The sequence below is a fragment of the Staurois parvus genome, unplaced genomic scaffold (assembly GCF_062004578.1).
Source record: "Staurois parvus isolate SC_StPar_1 unplaced genomic scaffold, SC_StPar_1.0 ptg001376l, whole genome shotgun sequence".
In the NCBI taxonomy this organism is placed as follows: Eukaryota; Metazoa; Chordata; class Amphibia; order Anura; family Ranidae; genus Staurois; species Staurois parvus.
The window spans coordinates 620,953-643,294 of record NW_028319172.1 but is presented as its reverse complement, the minus strand read 5'-3'; the positions used below and the strand labels follow the sequence as shown (position 1 = coordinate 643,294).

Sequence of the window (22,342 nt, the reverse complement as noted above, 5' to 3'; positions counted from 1 at the left end):
GAACATCCCCGGGAACAAGAGTCAGCCTCTGCATACACCATCAAGCAGCCCGCAGCCTCTCTCAGATCCCAACTGGTCCCCATGCTGCGTGTGTCCCTTCTTACATCCCTTCTTTTGGAGGGCGGTGCTGCCCCCTGAAAAATGCCGCCCTAGGCAAATGCCTTGTTTGCCTTGTAGTAAATACACCCCCTGTGCACGCCTTTTCTTTACATTTATTTCAGGTACTTATATAGCGCCATCAATGTACGCAGCACTTTACATATATGTTGTACATTCACATCAGTCCCTAACCCTCAAGGGGCGTACAATCTAAGGTCCCTAACCCTCAAGGGGCGTACAATCTAAGGTCCCTAACTCACATTCACACATACACATACTAGGGACAATTTAGACAGGAGCCAATTAACCTACCAGCATGTCTTTGGAGTGTGGGAGGAAACCGGAGTACCCAGATGAAATACACATAGGCACAGGGAGAACATGCAAACTGCAGGCAGGTGCTGCCATGGTTGGGATTCAAACCAACGACTCTAGTACTGCCAGGCAGAAATGATAACCATTTAGCCACTGTGCTTTCTTAAAAATTGAAGAAACAGTGTAAACAATTTTTAAAAAATAAAATAAATATTTTTTTTTTAAAAAAGAGCCCCATTCCCCCCCTGTGCTCAGGTGCAAATGTGAACACTCGCACATATGTAAAACAGCAATCCCACCACACGTGAGGTATTGCCATGAATGTCAGAGCGAGGGAAATCACTTTTGTGCCAGACCTCCTCTGTAATTCGTAACTGGTAACCTGTAGAGGCTTTTAAATTGTCCCCTATGGGGGTTTTAGGTACCGAAGTCTGCCACCATTCCACCGGCGAACGCAATCAAAAGTGTGACATGTTTGGTATCAATTTACTCGACATAACATCGTCTTTCATATAGTGCCAAACAATTTGGTATTTCATGTGTTTTTGTGAATTAAAATTCATTCAAATTTATTTTTTTTTTTAAAAATTGCGTTTTAAAAACTGCTGTACAAATACCGCGTGACTTTAAAAAGAAAATCGCAACACCCACCATTTTATTCTCTGAAGCCTCTGCTTTAAAAAAAAAACATTATATGTTTGGGGGTAATTTACTAGCAGGGGCAGACTGACCATTCGAGCACGCAGGCACTGCCCGAGGGCCCGGGGGCAGTGGGGGGCCCCATGAAATGCCCCTGGTACCTTTTTATAGGCTTTTTTGGGTGTGCTTTGACTGTGGGCAAGGACATAGGGGCCCCATGATCCCCTATTGCCCGGGGGCCCCATAAGTTGTCAGTCCGCCCCTGTTTACTGGCAAAAAAATGTAGATTTTCTGAGAGAAGTGTCAGAATAGGCCCGGTGTTTAAGGAATGGCCTGGCGGGATCTGAAAGTGGACTCGATTCTCCCTTACCGTGACCGTTGTCCCATCCAGCTCCGTAAAGAAGAGATCTCCTCCTTGAAAGTCGTCATTCAAGTAAAGCATCCCACTGCAGGACAAATCAGACATTTGTAACAGATCATTATCAACGTCAAAATTGACTGCGTCCACCAATATAGTATACGGCCAATCTAGCGTGGGCAGCACAGGATCACACCTACAGATAGATAGCAGGGCCGGATCTAGGGGGGTGCTGGGGTGAGTTGTACCCCCGAGATTTTAGTTGAGCCCCCCCCCAGGTTTCATAGAGTGCATCCACTCATTTATGAGCCAGCCTTCTGAGGGCAAGTGATGTAAGGGAGCGTGCTGATGCAGGCAGTTAATGTAAGGGGCGCTCTGAACGGGACAATCCATGTACCTAGGCACTCTACTGTACTGATTTGGACATCTGATGTAAGGGGGCACTCTGATTTGGACATCTGATGTAAGGGGCACTCTGATAGGGTAATTGATAATATGTAAGGGGGCACTCTAATGGGAACAGTTAAGGTAAGGGGAACATTGATGGGGATGCACTGGATTCAAGGGGGCACTGGATGGGACATTGATTTTAAGGGGCATGTCGATGGGGACAGTTGACGTAAGGGGGGACCCTGATGAGGACACCTGATTTAAGGGAACACTCTGATGGGGACCCTGATGTAAGGGGGCACTCTGACAGGGATTCTGATGTAAGGGGGCACTCTGACGGGGACCCTGATGTAAGGGGGCACTCTGACCGGGATTCTGATGTAAGGGGGCACTCTGACGGGGACCCTGATGTAAGGGAGCACTCTGACTGGGACCCTGATGTAAGGGAGCACTCTGATGGGACCTTGATGTAAGGGGGCACTCTGATGGGGACCCTGATGTAAGGGAGCACTCTGATGGGACCTTGATGTAAGGGGGCACTCTGATGGGGATTCTGATGTAAGGGGGCACTCTGACGGGGACCCTGATGTAAGGGGGCACTCTGATGGGGATTCTGACGTAAGGGGGCACTCTGACGGGGACCCTGATGTAAGGGGGCACTCTGATGGGGATTCTGATGTAAGGGGGCACTCTGACGGGGACCCTGATGTAAGGGGGTACTCTGATGAGGACCCTGATGTAAGGGGGCACTCTGACGGGGACCCTGATGTAGGGGACACTCTGACAGGGACCCTGATGTAAGGGAGCACTCTGATGAGTACCCTGATTTAAGGGGGCACTCTGATGGGGACACTGATGTAAGGGGGTAGTCTGATGAGGACCCTGATGTAAGGGGGTACTCTGATGGGGACCCTGATGTAAGGGGCTACTCTAATGGGGACCCTGATGTAAGGGGCTACTCTAATGGGGACCCTGATGTAAAGGGGAACTCTGATGGGGACCCTGATGTAAGGGGGTAGTCTGATGGGGACCCTGATGTAAGGGGGTAGTCTGATGAGGACCCTGATGTAAGGGGGTACTCTGATGGGGACCCTGATGTAAGGGGCTACTCTAATGGGGACCCTGATGTAAGGGGGCACTCTGACTGGGACCCTGATGTAAGGGGGTAGTCTGATTTGGACCCTGATGTAAGGGGCTACTCTGATGGGGACCCTGATGTAAGGGGGAACTCTGATGGGGACCCTGATGTAAGGGGGTAGTCTGATGAGGACCCTGATGTAAGGGGGTAGTCTGATTTGGACCCTGATGTAAGGGGGCACTCTGACAGGGACCCTGATGTAAGGGGGTACTCTGATAAGGACACCTTAGGACAAAATGTATTCTGCTACATGTCTCTGGTAAAAAATACCAACAAGTGTATAATATTGGTTTGTGTGAAAGTCATAGCATCTGTAATCTATGGGGTATATACTGGAATGACGCTATACTAGTAACGGCGGTGATCAGTGACTTATAGTGGGACTGTGACAGTGTGGCAGGAAACCATGTGCTAACAGACACTGACTAGGAGAGACACTAACTGACACTGATGTCGCTAGTGAGACTAATACAGTGATCAGTGATAATACTGTACACTGTACTAATGACACTGGCTGGGAAGGGGTTAACATCAAGGGGTTAACCGTGTGACTCACGATGTGTAATTGTGCTGCTTTTACACACAGATCTGGCTGTCTTTTCTCCCTGCTTTCCAGAGAGAAGAAACAGCCATATTGTTGTACAGTGTACACAGAGTTCTGTGTGTTTTGCAAACACAGAACCCTGTGTGTGTGATTGGACACAGACGATTAGCAGGTTTCATCAAAATCATTGGCTGAAATCTGCTGCCAAATGTGTGCTGTGTCCAATGCCAAATGTGTGCTGTGTTCAATCACAGCATGGGCCAGCAGGGGGCGCACACATGCACCTGCCGCCTGCTCGCGGAATGGTTACTGTGAGCCATCAGCAGGTGGTGAATGCCCCTGTTTCTGGAATGGGATGTTCAATGGGTTCATATTGGTGTGCTGGTCAGGTGTTCACAAACTTTCAGTTATTTCAAATATGAGGAAGTGCTGTAGGATGATTATGTTCGGCCCCAGAACCCCACCTGTAGTCTCTGTGGATGTATGCAGGCGGCTCCTTCCAGCAAGCTTTCTCCTCAGTGTCCAGAATACAGTTATCAGCATGAACGGGGTGACTGACGTCTGTGCGACCCTCCTGTTCTCCTAATTCAGACGGTCATAGAGAAGACAGAAAGGGGAGACGAGATTAAGAAAGCTCACAGCAATTATACAAATTAAAACGTAATAGATTTAATAGATGACAAAGGATTCCCAGAGCACTAGGGGTTAGCTAAAGAGACAGTAAAACAGAAGTCCTTTCCTTTCAGGTAAAGCAAAATATAAAGTACTTATGTAAAGTGCATCAACCTATGAATGTGACAATCTATTATCATGCAATCCCAATATATAAAAAACACTATAAAAATTAATAAATGTCCATCAAACTTTGCAAAGCTCTATGTGAAAATAGTTTCTTGAAAACGTCCACTCTGTATTTCAATATATTCAGCACACTGAAGGTTTTGCTAGATATTTATACTTCACTTTTAGGCGTTCTCTCACCTATCTGACTCATTCAGGTTTGTATGTAAATTTCACCTTGAGCTACTGAGGTTTGCAGACAGCAGGCTTATTTTACAATCAGAAAAACAGGAAGAAGGTCTTAAAACTACACCAATTCCATCTAATCCCATTCTAACAACCCAGAGCTGGAAAAATCCTAGATATCCACCGACAATTGTGTCTGTAAAGATAAAAGCCACTGGTCTGACTTTTCTAAAACATTTCTGCTGATTGCAAGGTGAGCAAACTTTCCCTCATTTTTTAATAGTACTTGCTGGTTGACACACTGACTAGAGATGTGTACAGCAGAAAAATGTGTCTTGTTCTGGATTTGCTTCTTAAAGTGTTACTAAACCCCGGACCCTGCATTCCCTATATCCGCTCTCCCCGGACCCTGCATTCACTATATCCGCTCTCCCCGGACCCTGCATTCACTATATCTGATCTCCCCGGACCCTGCATTCACTATATCTGATCTCCCCGGACCCTGCATTCACTATATCTGATCTCCCCGGACCCCGCATTCACTATATCTGGTCTTCCTGGACCCTGCATTCACTATATCCGCTCTCCCCGGACCCTGCATTCACTATATCCGCTCTCCCCGGACCCTGCATTCACTATATCCACTCTCCCCGGACCCTGCATTCACTATATCTGGTCTCCCCGGACCCTGCATTCACTATATCCGCTCTCCCTGGACCGTGCATTCACTATATCTGGTCCCCCCGGACCCTGCATTCACTATATCCGCTCTCCCCGGACCCTGCATTCACTATATCCGCTCTCCCCGGACCCTGCATTCACTATATCTGGTCTCCCCGGACCCTGCATTCACTATATTCACTCTCCCCGGATCCTGCATTCACTATATCCCCTCCCCCGGACCCTGCATTCACTATATCCGCTCTCCCCGGACCCTGCATTCACTATATCCGCTCTCCCCGGACCCTGCATTCACTATATCTGGTCTCCCAGGACCCTGCATTCACTACATCTGGTCTCCCAGGACCCTACATTCACTACATCTGGTCTCCAAGGACCCTGCATTCACTATATCCGCTCTCCCCGGACCCTGCATTCACTACATCTGGTCTCCAAGGACCCTGCATTCACTATATCCGCTCTCCCCGGACCCTGCATTCACTACATCTGGTCTCCCAGGACCCCGCATTCACTATATCCGATCTCCTAAGACCCTGCATTCACTATATCCGCTATCCCCGGACCCTGCATTCACTACATCTGGTCTCCCAGGACCCCGCATTCACTATATCCGCTCTCCCCGGACCCCGCATTCACTACATTTGGTCTCCCAGGACCCCACATTCACTATATCCGGTCTCCCCGGACCCTGCATTCACTATATCCGCTCTCCCTTGAGTCTGCATTCACTATATCTGCTCTCCCCAGACCCCGCATTCACTACATCTGGTCTCCCAGGACCCTGCATTCACTATATCCGATCTCCCCGGACCCTGCATTCACTATATCTGGTCTTCCTGGACCCTGCATTCACTATATCTGATCTCCCCGGACCCCGCATTCACTATATCTGGTCTTCCTGGACCCTGCATTCACTATATCCGCTCTCCCCGGACCCTGCATTCACTATATCCGCTCTCCCCGGATCCTGCATTCACTATATCCGCTCTCCCTGGACCCCGCATTCACTATATCCACTCTCCCCGGACCCTGAATTCACTATATCTGGTCTCCCCGGACCCTGCATTCACTATATCCACTCTCCCCGGACCCTGCATTCACTATATCTGGTCTCCCCGGACCCTGCATTCACTATATCCACTCTCCCCGGACCCTGCATTCACTACATCTGGTCTCCCAGGACCCCGCATTCACTATATCCGATCTCCTAAGACCCTGCATTCACTATATCCGCTATCCCCGGACCCTGCATTCACTACATCTGGTCTCCCAGGACCCCGCATTCACTATATCCGCTCTCCCCGGACCCCGCATTCACTACATCTGGTCTCCCAGGACCCCACATTCACTATATCCGGTCTCCCCGGACCCTGCATTCACTATATCCGCTCTCCCTTGAGTCTGCATTCACTATATCTGCTCTCCCCAGACCCCGCATTCACTACATCTGGTCTCCCAGGACCCTGCATTCACTATATCCGATCTCCCCGGACCCTGCATTCACTATATCTGGTCTTCCTGGACCCTGCATTCACTATATCTGATCTCCCCGGACCCCGCATTCACTATATCTGGTCTTCCTGGACCCTGCATTCACTATATCCGCTCTCCCCGGACCCTGCATTCACTATATCTGCTCTCCCCGGACCCTGCATTCACTATATCCGCTCTCCCTGGACCCCGCATTCACTATATCCACTCTCCCCGGACCCTGCATTCACTATATCTGGTCTCCCCGGACCCTGCATTCACTATATCCACTCTCCCCGGACCCTGCATTCACTATATCCCCTCCCCCCGGACCCTGAATTCACTATATCCGCTCTCCCCGGACCCTGCATTCACTATATCCGCTCTCCTAGGACCCTGCATTCGCTATATCCGCTCTCCCCGGACCCCGCATTCACTATATCCGCTCTCCCCGGACCCCGCATTCACTATATCCGCTCTCCCCGGACCCCGCATTCACTATATCCGCTCTCCTCGGACCCCGCATTCACTATATCCGCTCTCCTCGGACCCCGCATTCACTATATCCGCTCTCCTCGGACCCCGCATTCACTATATCCGCTCTCCCAGGACCCTGCATTCACTATATCCGCTCTCCCCGGACCCTGCATTCACTATATCCGCTCTCCCCGGACCCCGCATTCACTATATCTGCTCTCCCCGGACCCTGCATTCACTATATCTGGTCTCCCAGGACCCTGCATTCACTACATCTGGTCTCCCAGGACCCTGCATTCACTATATCTGGTCTCCCCGGACCCTGCATTCACTATATCCGCTCTCCCTGGACCCTGCATTCACTACATCTGGTCTCCCAGGACCCCGCATTCACTATAACCGCTCTCCCCGGACCCTGCATTCACTACATCTGGTCTCCCAGGACCCCACATTCACTATATCCGGTCTCCCCGGACCCTGCATTCACTATATCCGCTCTCCCCTGAGCCTACATTAACTATATCTGCTCTCCCCGGACCCCGCATTCACTACATCTGGTCTCCCAGGACCCTGCATTCACTATATCCGCTCTCCCCGGACCCTGCATTCACTATATCTGGTCTCCCCGGACCCTGCATTCACTATATTCACTCTCCCCGGATCCTGCATTCACTATATCCCCTCCCCCGGACCCTGCATTCACTATATCCGCTCTCCCCGGACCCTGCATTCACTATATCTGGTCTCCCAGGACCCTGCATTCACTACATCTGGTCTCCCAGGACCCTGCATTCACTATATCCGCTCTCCCCGGACCCTGCATTCACTACATCTGGTCTCCCAGGACCCCGCATTCACTATATCCTCTCTCCCCGGACCCTGCATTCACTACATCTGATCTCCCAGGACCCCACATTCACTATATCCGGTCTCCCCGGACCCTGCATTCACTATATCCGCTCTCCCCTGAGCCTGCATTCACTATATCTGCTCTCCCCGGACCCCGCATTCACTACATCTGGTCTCCCAGGACCCTGCATTCACTATATCCGCTCTCCCCGGACCCTGCATTCACTATATCCACTCTCCCCGGACCCTGCATTCACTATATCTGGTCTTCCTGGACCCTGCATTCACTATATCTGGTCTTCCTGGACCCTGCATTCACTATATCCGCTCTCCCCGGACCCTGCATTCACTATATCCGCTCTCCCCGGACCCTGCATTCACTATATCCGCTCTCCCCGGACCCCGCATTCACTATATCCACTCTCCCCAGACCCTGCATTCACTATATCTGGTCTCCCTGGACCCTGCATTCACTATATCCACTCTCCCCGGACCCTGAATTCACTATATCTGGTCTCCCCGGACCCCGCACTCGCTATATCCGCTCTCCCCGGACCCTGCATTCACTATATCCGCTCTCCCCGGACCCTGCATTCACTATATCCGCCCTCCCTGGACCCCGCATTCACTATATCCACTCTCCCCGGACCCTGCATTCACTATATCTGGTCTCCCCGGACCCTGCATTCACTATATCCACTCTCCCCGGACCCTGCATTCACTATATCTGGTCTCCCCGGACCCTGCATTCACTATATCCATTCTCCCCGGACCCTGCATTCACTATATCCCCTCCCCCCGGACCCTGAATTCACTATATCCGCTCTCCCCGGACCCTGCATTCACTATATCCGCTCTCCCCGGACCCTGTATTCGCTATATCTGGTCTCCCCGGACCCTGTATTCGCTATATCTGGTCTCCCTGAACCCTGCATTCACTATATCCACTACCCCCGGACTCTACATTCACTATATCTGGTCTCCCCAGACCCTGCATTCACTATATCCGCTCTCCCCGGACCCTGCATTCACTATATCCGCTCTCCCCGGACCCTGCATTCACTATATCCACTCCCCCCGGACTCTACATTCACTATATCTGGTCTCCCCAGACCCTGCATTCACTATATCCGCTATCCCCGGACCCCGCATTCACTATATCCGCTCTCCTCGGACCCCGCATTCACTATATCTGCTCTCCCCGGACCCCGCATTCACTATATCCGCTCTCCCCGGACCCTGCATTCACTATATCCTCTCTCCCCGGACCCCGCATTCACTATATCTGGTCTCCCCGGACCCTGCATTCACTATATCTGCTCTCCCCGGACCCTGCATTCACTATATCTGGTCTCCCAGGACCCTGCATTCACTACATCTGGTCTCCCAGGACCCTGCATTCACTATATCTGGTCTCCCCGGACCCTGCATCCACTATATCCACTCTCCCCGGACCCTGCATTCACTACATCTGGTCTCCCAGGACCCCGCATTCACTATAACCGCTCTCCCCGGACCCTGCATTCACTACATCTGGTCTCCCAGGACCCCACATTCACTATATCCGGTCTCCCCGGACCCTGCATTCACTATATCCGCTCTCCCCTGAGCCTGCATTCACTATATCTGCTCTCCCCGGACCCCGCATTCACTACATCTGGTCTCCCAGGACCCTGCATTCACTATATTCGCTCTCCCCGGACCCTGCATTCACTATATCCGCTCTCCCCGGACCCTGCATTCACTATATCTGGTCTCCCCGGACCCTGCATTCACTATATCTGATCTCCCCAGACCCTGCATTCACTATATCTGGTCTTCCTGGACCCTGCATTCACTATATCTGATCTCCCCAGACCCCGCATTCACTATATCTGGTCTTCCTGGACCTCGCATTCACTATATCCGCTCTCCCCGGACCCTGCATTCACTATATCCGCTCTCCCCGGACCCTGCATTCACTATATCCAGTCTCCCCGGACCCTGCAGTCATTATATCTGGTCTCCCCGGACCCCGCATTCACTATATCCTCTCTCCCTGGACCCCGCATTCACTATATCCTCTCTCCCCGGACCCTGCATTCACTATATCTGGTCTCCCAGGTCCCTGCATTCACTATATCTGGTCTCCCCGGACCCTGCATTCACTATATCCGCTCTCCCCGGACCCCGCATTCACTATATCCGCTCTCCCCGGACCCTGCATTCACTATATCCGCTCTCCCTGGACCCTGCATTCACTATATCTGGTCTCCCACAGTACACACAACATGGAAATGCAATTTTAGTAAACATAAACTGCTAAATACCTTTTCTGATCAGCAGTATATAGCAGTCGTGTGATTTCTATCAGTGCTCAGCAGATCACTGGTTAAAGCTTGTAGGAGTTTTCTTTCTGCTCGAGGAGGATGCAGAACCCCTGACCTCTGTCTGAACAGTGCTGATTGGCCCTGTGCTGATCACATGCACTCTCCCAAGAAAACAAAAAAACCTTTCTAGCAATACACACCAAACTGAGCATGTGCACAGTGTCTCCATGACATGTCTTATCAGGAGGTAAGAGGGGGACACTGGAAGAGGAGGATCAGAGAAGACAGGATCAAACAGCTTTTTTACACAAAGCAAAGGATTAGCCCCTTAGGGTCCACAGTGAGTATAACAAGCACGCTTTACTGCATCTACATACTGATTGTACTGTTGGGGGTTTAGTAACACTTTAAAATAATAATTTTGTTTCATTATATTCATTATGTTCGAATGATTCCTTTATCAAAATTTGTTTTATATATTTGGAGTTGTTTCCTATGTGCATTATTTTCAAATCGATTCAAAAATTATTCAAATCCAAAAAATTAATTTGAATTTGAATTCAAAAATGAAGTCGAATTTGATTTTGAAAAAATATTGCAATAAATACAGTAAGGTAAATAAGATGATGATTCCTACTTAAGCTCTTTATAGAATAGAACAGAAAAGAATAGAACAGGGAAATACAGAATAGCGTAGAATAAAATAGAACAACATAAAACAGGAATTGAGTAATATTCGTTTTATTGTATTATAATCTATTCTAATCTATTGAATTCTTTTCTATTCTATTCTTTCACTTTTTATTCTATTCTTTTCTATTCTATTACATTTTTTTTAGTCCATTATTTTCTATTCTATTTTAATTTTTTATTCTATACTATTCTATTCTGATCTACTATATTCTTTTATTTTCTATTCTATTGTTTTATTCTATTCTATTCTTTCATTTTCTATTTTATTCTATTTTACTCTATTCTGTTCTTTTATTTTTTATTCTATTGTTTTATTCTATTCTTTCATTTTCTATTTTATTCTATTCTACTCTATTCTGTTCTATTCTTTTATTTTCTTTTCTATTGTTTTATTCTATTCTATCATTTTCTATTTTATTCTATTTTACTCTATTCTGTTCTTTTATTTTTTATTCTATTGTTTTATTCTATTCTATCATTTTCTATTTTATTCTATTCTACTCTATTCTGTTCTATTCTTTTATTTTCTATTCTATTGTTTTATTCTATTCTATCATTTTCTATTTTATTCTATTCTACTCTATTCTGTTCTATTTTTTATTTTCTATTTTATTCTATTCTTTCATTTTCTATTTTATTCTATTCTACTCTATTCTGTTCTATTCTTTTATTTTCTATTCTATTGTTTTATTCTATTCTATCATTTTCTATTTTATTCTATTCTACTCTATTCTGTTCTATTTTTTATTTTCTATTTTATTCTATTCTCTTCTGTTCTATTCTACTCTATTCATCGGCCTAAATGAGCACCTTCATCTTATTTCACTTTTATTCCTTACTGTATTTATTACAATATGTTTCCATTTCAAATCTGAATTCTTTCTCAAATTCAAATACAATTTCAAATTCGGATACATCGTTTAGTTAAAATCTATTTCGGATTCATTGAAATTTGCTATTATTGTGATGCAGGAATTCGGATACATCCAAACCTCTGAATAACGAAAATGTTGTCTGAATTTCATTTCGTAATGCAATGGATCGCATGCGTCCAGGGACAGACACTCATGGGGCCCCCGGGCAATAGGGGATCATGAGGCCCCTGTGTCCTTGCCCACACTCAAAGCACACCCAAAAAAGCCTGTAAAAGGTAACAGGGGCATCTCATGGGGCCCCTACTGACCCCGGGGCCCTTAGGCAGTGCCCGAGTGCTCGAATGGTCAGTCCGCCCCTGCACATGTCTGACACGGAACTCACCAGCCCTTTCCTGCAGTGTGTGTACAATGCGGCTGTACTTACCTTCAATGGCCGTCCGACACACAAGCTGAGTGTAGGAGAAGTGCAGAGGGTTCGTTTCAAAATACGACTGCGCCAGGATCCGAGCTCGCTCACCGGCATAATAAAATAGATGCGCCCGGGTCGTGTCCACTGCTCCTGCCGACGCCATCTAGACCCAAACATGATAATAAAAGAACTATAATACAATACAAATACATAACATAATACAACATTCATCACTATGATCATTGGAACTGAAAATCACTTCCATGTAAATAAATGATATATCTATGTATCAATGTATTATGTATAACTATAAAACAATATGAATACATAAAACAAGAAGTATGAAAAGGCAACCCCAAAACACTACAATGTCCCAACTGCTAGCAATAGGAACACAAAACGATATAGATGAGCTCTTCCACTGATCTTGGCCTGTTACTGTGATCATTGTATTATGTCTATGGACACTACAACAGTGAGATTGTTTGCCATGAGCACACTAGATGTACAGACCCAGGAACTCAGCACCCAGGTGGTGGGAACCCCTCATAATGGGCACACTAAGTGTACAGACCTGGGACTTCAGCAACTAGGTGGTGGGTACCCCTCATAATGGGCACACTAAGTGTACAGACCCGGGACCTCAGCACCCAGATGGTGGGAACCCCTCATAATGTGCACACTAAGTGTACAGACCCGGGACCTCAGCACCCAGATGGTGGGAACCCCTCATAATGGGCACACTAAGTGTACAGACCCGGGACCTCAGCACCCAGGTGGTGGGAACCCCTCATAATGGGCACACTAAGTGTTCAGACCCAGGAACTCAGCACCCAGATGGTGGGAACCCCTCATAATGGGCACACTAAGTGTACAGACCCAGGAACTCAGCACCCAGGTGGTGGGAACCCCTCATAATGGGCACACTAAGTGTACAGACCCAGGAACTCAGCACCCAGGTGGTGGGAACCCCTCATAATGGGCACACTAAGTGTACAGACCCAGGAACTCAGCACCCAGATGGTGGGAACCCCTCATAATGGGCACACTAGGTGTACAGACCTGGGACTTCAGCAACCAGGTGGTGGGTACCCCTCATAATGGGCACACTAAGTGTACAGACCCAGGACCTCAGCACCCAGGGGGTGGGAACCCCTCATAATGGGCACACTAAGTGTACAGACCCGGGAAATCAGCACCCAGATGGTGGGAACCCCTCATAATGTGCACACTAAGTGTACAGACCCGGGACCTCAGCACACAGGTGGTGGGAATCCCTCACAATGGGCAGACTAGGTATACAGACCCAGGACCTCAACACCCAGGTAGTGGGTAACCCTCATAATGGGCACACTAAGTGTACAGACCCAGGAACTCAGCACCCAGATGGTGGGAACCCCTCACAATGGGCAGCCTAGGTATACAGACCCAAGAACTCAGCACCTAGGTGGTGGGAACCCCTCATAATGGGCACACTAGGTGTATAGACCCAGGAACCCAGCACCCAGGTGGTGGGAACCCCTCATAATGGGCACACTAAGTGTACAGACCCAGGAACTCAGCACCCAGATGGTGGGAACCCCTCATAATGGGCATACTAGGTGTACAGACCCAAGAACTCAGCACCCAGGTGGTGGTAACCCCTCATAATGTGCAGACTAGGTATACAGACCCGAGAACTAAGCACCCAGATGGTGGGAACCCCTCATAATGGGCACACTAAGTGTACAGACCCGGGACCTCAGCACCCAGGTGGTGGGAACCCCTCATAATGGGCACACTAAGTGTACAGACCCAGGAACTCAGCACCCAGTTGGTGGAAACCCTTCATACTGGGCAGAGTAGGTATACAGACCCAGGACCTCAGCACCCAGATGGTGTGAACCCCTCATAATGGGCACACTAAGTGTACAGACCCGGGACCTCAGCACCCAGGTGGTGGGAACCCCTCATAATGGGCACACTAGGTGTACAGACCAGGGAATTCAGCAACCAGGTAGTGTGAACCCCTCATAATGGGCAGACTAGGTATACACACCCGAGAACTCAGAAACCAGGTGGTGAGACCCCCTCATAATGGGCAGACTAGGTATACAGACATGGTAACTCAGCACCCAGGTGGTGGGAACCCCTCATAATGGGCACACTAAGTGTACAGACCCGGTAACTCAGCACCCAGGTGGTGGGAACCCCTCATAATGGGCAGACTAGGTATACAGACCCGGTAACTCAGCACCCAGGTGGTGGGAACCCCTCATAATGGGGACACTAAGTGTACAGACCCGGGAACTCAGCACTCAGGTGGTGGGAACCCCTCATAATGTGCAGACTAGGTATACAGACCCGGTAACTCAGCACCTAGATGGTGGGAACCCCTCATAATGGGATCACTAAGTGTACAGACCCGAGAACTCAGCAACCAGGTGGTGGGAACCGCTCATATTAGGCATACTAGGTGTACAGACCCGGGACCTCAGCAACCAGGTGGTGGGAACCGCTCATAATGGGCACAGTGGGTGTACAGACCCCAAGGACGGTGGAACATCCCTTCAAAGTAGAAAACATTTTCCCATGGATAGGCTTTAAATCACATAGTCCCCTTTGTTTAGTAGCATGCATGTTGTGCTAACCTGTAGTGCTCTCAGTACAGTCAAGGCCTGGATCTTCTCTCGGGGGGTGTGAGATGACCGTCTAGCTTTAAACCCATCTCCTGAGGCTTCAGCTTCCTGATAGGGGAAAATGGAAGGAAAGAAAGTCGCAAATAATAATGACTTGCCTCTTCCCACACCAAGCCATGGCCAACCTTTAAACCCCCCCCCCCCCCAATCCTACATGTTGTATCTTTCAAGGCACACCCCTCTATTTCTCCACTCACCTGAACCAGACTGAGCAGAGACTCACACTCATCCTTACTGAAGACACCATCGAGAGTGACCCTGACTGTTCCATTCATCTGTCTTGGGGTGAGTGTGACAGATACCTCATCATAGGGCAGATCTCCTATGGGGAGAAAAAGATCTTGTGTCACATGACCACATCAATATAAACTCCATACTGGTACTAAAGAGGCCCTACAAATATGCCCATCACTTCCTACTGTGGCAACAGATTCTCCATCCCATGACCACTAGACCATGTGGAGCCAACAAAGGCTCCATATGACATGGCAAGTTTGATCCAGGAAAGCCTAAAACAAAGGCTGGAAAAACAACACAGGAGCAGAAATAAAGCAAACCAATTACTTAACTACAAAAATGAAGTCACTCCTAAAACCTCTGCAGTCCTCGGCTCCAGCTTGCAGGTGCTCACTCCTCTGGGGTCTGCTCTTCCCACACACATTTGAGCAAAATTCTGGAGCCACACACCACTTCCAAAGGGTAAAATCAATGATGCTTGACCAATTGCTTGGTTCATCTTAGTGATTAAATCAAATTGGTTGGGAAACTACTCAACTTCGATTTGAGTGTTGGAGCTCAGTCCTAGAACCAGTAGACAGACAAGGCTCCAAAAAAAGCCCAAAAAGGTGTAGACAAAATAATCTCATGATCAAGGCTGGGCCAATCCCAGGAACCAAGGCTTGGTCAATCCTACGAATCAAGGCTGGGCCAATCCCAGGAACCAAGGCTGGGCCAATCCCAGAAACCAAGGCTGGGCCAATCCCAGAAACCAAGGCTGGGCCAATCTTGGGAATCAAGGCTGGGCCAATCCCAGGAACTAAGGGTGGGCCAATCCCAGGAACTAAGGCTTGGCCAATCTTTGGAATCAAGGCTGGGCCAATCCCAGGAACCAAGGCTGGGTCAATCCTAGGAATCAAGGCTGGGCCAATCCCAGGAGCCAAGGCTTGGCCAATCCCAGGAGCCAGGGCTTAGCCAATCCCAAGAATCAAGATTGGGTTAATCCCAGGAACCAACCAAGGCTGGGCCAATCCCAGGAACCAAGGGACCTAAAAATTGGGTAAGTGGATGGCTATGCCCACCCTGCTGGGAGCCTTTCACATTAAAAGTATAACTTGCCCACATTTTAGTCCAAGAGATATTTTTTCTTAAATTATTATTATTATTTTTTTTTTTAACAGAAAATGTTTTTTCAGTACAGCATTTGTTACATACACGGGTTTGTCAATACATTGGCAAATAAAAAAAAGGAGGGGAGAGTAAATGGAAAAAGACCATTTATTAGTGGACAAGTAGAAGGTACACATATACCAAGGACTGTAAGTTACATTGGGTATTATAGAAGTAGATGATAACCAAAGTCAGTGTTGGACAACCTCTATTCTCAATTAATCCTTTGTAGGGAAAGAATTTACCAGTGAAAGTTGGTAGGATCTGGACAACCACGTTTTCCATTTTTTTATGGTTTGGGGGGAGAAGGTTCCTCCAAGTCAGAGGAATAACCTTCTTGCCATAAAAAAGGAAACAGTTATTTGCAACTTATCAAGTATGCCTAAAACTGTAGGACTACATAAATTCTGAAAGCTCAGAGCCGTCTTCAAAAAGCTGTTTATGTCAGACCAATATCCCCGTCCAAGAGCCAGTTTTGTAACATTGTCCTACTGATAGGTTTTCCTCTCTTCCTTGTCTACTAACAGCTAAAATATTCCTTTTGGGCAGACTGACCATTTAAAGTGCATCTAACCCCAAAAACAAAAATGTAAAAAATTTGCAGCTTTTCAGTCCTTAGAGTAGTTATTCCACTTTTCCTGTTGAGGTTTTTTCTTCACGGTAATTCTGAAAATAACTCCCGTGCCTGGGTGGCTAAGCTCATTCCTCAACTGTATCTATAGAGGAAGCCATGGTTGTCACAACGGCCTTCATTGTATGGGGAGATTGGTGTTTTAGGGATTAAAGCAGTGATGTATTTAGGTATTGTGCTGCCCTAGGCAACACAAAAATCGTCTGCCCCCATGGACACCGACCAACACCATCCTCAGAGAGCCTGACATTGACCAACAACACCCCTGCCCTCCACCTGGGAGAGCCTTCTACTACCCACCCGAGAGAAAGACACTCATCTTCACAGCTCTGGACATCTCTGGGAATGAGAGTCAGGCTCTACATAGACCCTCAAGCAGACTCTCTCAGATCCCGTCTGGTTCCTATGGCATGCCTGTCCCTTCTTTCATCACTTCTTCTGGGGGGAAGGTGCTGCCTCCCTGAAAAATGCAGCCCTAGGCAAGTGCCTTGCTTGCCTTGTGGTAAATACAACCCTGGATTAAACATAACATTGTTTTATGCTTCCAGTTTTGCTCATAGTTGACAAAAATGCTGAAATTCTCACAAGATTGACAGGTATGTTCTATACTTGCTAAAATATTCTTGTGAAAAAAAGAAAGCTAATGTAGCTCTCACAACGAAGGCTCAGCAAGCTGTAATATATTACATTTTTGTTCTTGGGTTTAGTTATCTTGGTAATAGAGACCCCACAGAGCATGATTAACTGAACTGCCCAATAATGAGCCACAAGACCCACATGGAAGAAAAATATATTTTAAATATGTTGTAAAAATATTCTTCCCAAATATACTGATATATTTTTGAAATACTACAATTTTGGCCATATTCAATTTATTTCAATATTATATACACATACATATATACACACACACATACACACACTGTATGTTGAAATGCGTTTTTTATATATTACAAAATATATGAAAAATATTTTTTAAAATATATATTATTTAACCATTAGCCGCCCGGCCAATGGCCGTTTGGCGGCTTCAAAAGTGTCTCTGCACTCCGGGGGCACGCCAGTTGGCGTGCTCCCGCACATGCGCAGTTTGCGCTAATGCAGAGCGGCGCAGCAGTGCGATCTGTCACCGGCCGTGCACCTCGGACACGGCCGATAACAGATCCGAGTACCGGCTCCCGTTGCTGGTACCATGTGACCTGCTGTGACCAATCACAGCAGGTCACATGACAGTTGTATACAATGGATGGCTTCATTCATGATGCAATCCATTGTATACTAGTGCCTAGCTGTGAATGGTCACAGCTAATCACATGCACATGTCATGTGATTAGCTGTGACCAAATCACAGCTAAGCACAAAAAAAAAAAAAAAAAAAAGGTGAATGAATCGATTTCATTCAGGTAAATGCTTGCTTATAGCAAAGTAATTCTTTGCTATAAGCAAATTGTGTAAAAAAAAAAAAATACTGATCACTTCCCCAAAGTAGTACAATGTTACTATGGTAACATTGTACTACTTTGGTCATAGTAAAATATGAAAAAAAAATCTTTAAAAAAATTAAAAAATGTAATAAAAAATTAAATATAATAAAAAAATAAAATAAAATAAAAAAAAATATATATATATATTTTTTTTCATACTGTCACCAGTCAGTGTCCCTGTTCACCACCATGCCAGTTATATGATGACGCTGTACTGCACTGGTGACAGTATGTAAAAAAAAAAAATAGTGAAAATAATTTTTTTAATTTTTTCATTTTCCGAAAAATTATGACAAAAAAATACAACTTCAAAAAAATCGCCATGCCTCTTATGAAGTACGTTGGACTGTCTACTCTGCAAAAAGGGGTCATTTGGGGATATCTGTACTGTCCTGACATTTGGGGATATCTGTACTGTCCTGACATTTGGGGGATATCTGTACTGTCCTGACATTTGGGGGATATCTGTACTGTCCTGACATTTGGGGGATATCTGTACTGTCCTGACATTTGGGGGATATCTGTACTGTCCTGACATTTGGGGGATATCTGTACTGTCCTGACATTTGGGGGATATCTGTACTGTCCTGACATTTGGGGGATATCTGTACTGTTCTGACATTCTTGGACCTCATGAAATTAGATTGGCTGTCAGTACTTCAGGATTGATCAATATTCAGATCTATACCATAGTTTGTGAACTCTATAACTTTCCTACAAACTAAATAATACATCCTAATTTGGGTTATTTTCACCAAAGACATGTAGCAGAATACATCTCGGCCTAAATTTATGAAGAACAATTATTTATTTGTAAACTTTTATAACAGAAACAAAGAAAAATGTGTTTTTTTTCAACATTTTTGGTCTTTTTTTGTTAATTTAGCAAAAAATAAAAACCCCAGCGGTGATTAAATACCACCAAAAGAAAGCTCTAGTTGTGTGAAGAAAATGATAAAATTTTAGTTTGGGTACAGTGTTTTATGACCGCGCAATTGTCATTCAAAGTGTGAGAGCGCTGAAACCTGAAAAATGGCCTGGGCAGGAAGGGGTAAAATTGCCCGGTATTGAAACGGTTAAATATATTCTTCAGATTTTTTTAAACATATAAAAACATCATTTTAACATATATTTTTTACATATATTTGTAAATGCATTCCAATAATGTAGATTATATGTATTTTTAAAGACATACAGTATATTTGAAAATGTATTTTTAAACATATTTTTCATATATTTTGTAATATATAAAAAACGCATTTCAATATACAGTGTGTATACAGTGGGGATCGAAAGTTTGGGCACCCTAGCTAAAAATTTGTATTAATGTGCATAAAGAAGCCAAGGAAAGATGGAAAAATCTCCAAAAGGCATCAAATTACAGATTAGACATTCTTATAATATGTCAACAAAAGTTAGATTTTATTTCCATCATTTACACTTTCAAAATAACAGAAAACAAAAATATGGCGTTTGCAAAAGTTTGGGCACCCTGCAGAATTTATAGCATGCACTGCCCCCTTTGCCAAGCTGAGACCTGCCAGTGTCATGGATTGTTCTCAATCATCGTCTGGGCAGACCAGGTGATGTCAATCTCAAAGGTTTTAAATGCCCAGACTCATCTGACCTTGCCCCAACAATCAGCACCATGGGTTCTTCTAAGCAGTTGTCTAGAAAACTGAAACTGAAAATAGTTGACGCTCACAAAGCTGGAGAAGGCTATAAGAAGATAGCAAAGCGTTTTCAGATGTCAATATCCTCTGTTCGGAATGTAATTAAGAAATGGCAGTCATCAGGAACAGTGGAAGTTAAAGCAACATCTGGAAGACCAAGAAAAATATCAGACAGAACAGCTCGCAGGATTGTGAGAAAAACAATTCAAAACCCACGTTTGACTGCACGATCCCTCCAGAAAGATGTGGCAGACACTGGAGTTGTGGTACACTATTCCACTATAAAGAGGTACTTGTACAAATATGGTCTTCATGGAAGAGTCATCAGAAGAAAACCTCTTCTACGTCCTCACCACAAAAATCATTGTTTGAACTTTGCAAATGAACATATAGACAAGCCTGATGCATTTTGGAAACAAGTTCTGTGGACCGATGAGGTTAAAATTGAACTTTTTGGCCGGAATGAGCAAAGGTACGTTTGGAGAAGAAGGGGCACAGAATTTAATGAAAAGAACCTCTGTCCAACTGTTAAGCATGGGGTTGGATCAATCATGCTTTGGGGTTGTGTTGCAGCCAGTGGCACAGGGAACATTTCACGAGTAGAAGGAAAAATGGATTCAATAAAATTTCAGCAAATTTTGGATGGTAACTTGATGCCATCTGTGAAAAAGCTGAAGTTAAAGAGAGGATGGCTTCTACAAATGGATAATGATCCTAAACACACCTCGAAATCCACGGGGGATTACATCAAGAGGCGTAAACTGAAGGTTTTGCCATGGCCTTCACAATCTCCTGACCTCAACATAATTGAAAATCTATGGATAGACCTTAAAAGAGCAGTGCGTGACAGACAGCCCAGAAATCTCAAAGAACTGGAAGACTTTTGTAAGGAAGAATGGGCAAAGATACCTCAAACAAGAATTGAAAGACTCTTGGCTGGCTACAAAAAGCGTTTACAAGCTGTGATACTTGCCAAAGGGGGCAGTACAAGATATTAACTCTGCAGGGTGCCCAAACTTTTGCAGACGCCATTTTTTTGTTTTCTGTTATTTTGAAAGTGTAAATGATGGAAATAAAATCTAACTTTTGTTGACATATTATAAGAATGTCTAATCTGTAATTTGATGCCTTTTGGAGATTTTTCCATCTTTCCTTGGCTTCTTTATGCATATTAATACAAATTTTTAGCTAGGGTGCCCAAACTTTCGATCCCCACTGTATATATATATATATATATATATATATATATAAAATAAATAAATAAATATATATATATATATATATATATATATATATATATATATATTTTGAATACGGCCAAAATTGTAGTATTTCAAGTATATCTCAATATATTTGGGAAGAATATCTCTTAAGTATATTTAAAATATATTTTTCTTCCATGTGGGGAGTTTTACTATGACAAAGTTGCTGTAATAACAACAGATTCCCCATCATACGATATCACTTATTTTATATTACAACATCATATGACATGTCCTTACAATTACAGCTCCCTATTGGTCCCCTGAGATATACTCATACTCACCTCCAGCCTCCTCCGCTGCTGCTCTCTCTGCCCTAGATAACAGAAGAAAATATTTTATTGTTACAACAAAGCCCCAACATCCTAATTAATAATCGAACCTATGAACTGTAACACATGTTGGACTGTAATAATAGAGACACTCTGCAATATACTATATTATATGAAAAGATGGCCAACCACACCAAATTGTACTTTATCTAATCATATATCGAGAAACGCGCTTTATCAGGAACTTCAGTCCCCGTTAGTTTTGGCCCCGCCCTAACCATGACACTGCCGTGTTTATTATAATGGAGCATATGCAAACATGGCAAAGGGCTCTGCTTGGTCTTTGGATCCCGGGAGAGCCCTGCAACACACATCTGTGTACGCACAGTGGTTTTTCTGTGCATGCGCAGACTCGGTGAGCTTGGGATTTCCATACCAGCCCCATCTTCGTGCATGCGCAGGTGCGCAGAAAATCAACGGTGCGCAGATGTGTCATGGGGATCTGCTGGGACCTGTAGCTCTGCAGCACAACTGTACACATGCAGAATTTGAGGGATGGAGGGCCCATATGGAAGAAAAATATATTTGAAATATATTTTTAAAATATTCTTCCTAAATATATTGACATATATTTGAAATACTAAAATTTTGGCCATATTCAAAATATATTTAAATATAAAAAAAATATATATATATATATACACACACATACTTTATGTTGAAGTGCATTTTTATTACAAAATA

The 22,342-nt window shown here is 45.4% G+C and overlaps 1 protein-coding gene across 1 annotated transcript in view; it reads right to left on the bottom strand.

The window, feature by feature from the left end:
* The window catches only part of P3H3 (prolyl 3-hydroxylase 3), a 62,597-nt gene that overhangs the window by 10,292 nt on the left and 29,963 nt on the right, over positions 1 to 22,342 (bottom strand). Inside the window, exons 8-13 of the mRNA XM_089661717.1 lie at positions 21,611 to 21,642; positions 15,088 to 15,212; positions 14,843 to 14,938; positions 12,228 to 12,375; positions 3,948 to 4,065; positions 1,424 to 1,499 (exon numbers count right to left, since the gene is read on the bottom strand). Coding sequence (XP_089517843.1) covers positions 1,424 to 1,499; positions 3,948 to 4,065; positions 12,228 to 12,375; positions 14,843 to 14,938; positions 15,088 to 15,212; positions 21,611 to 21,642 — 595 coding nt within the window. The remainder of the gene's footprint in view (positions 1 to 1,423; positions 1,500 to 3,947; positions 4,066 to 12,227; positions 12,376 to 14,842; positions 14,939 to 15,087; positions 15,213 to 21,610; positions 21,643 to 22,342) is intronic.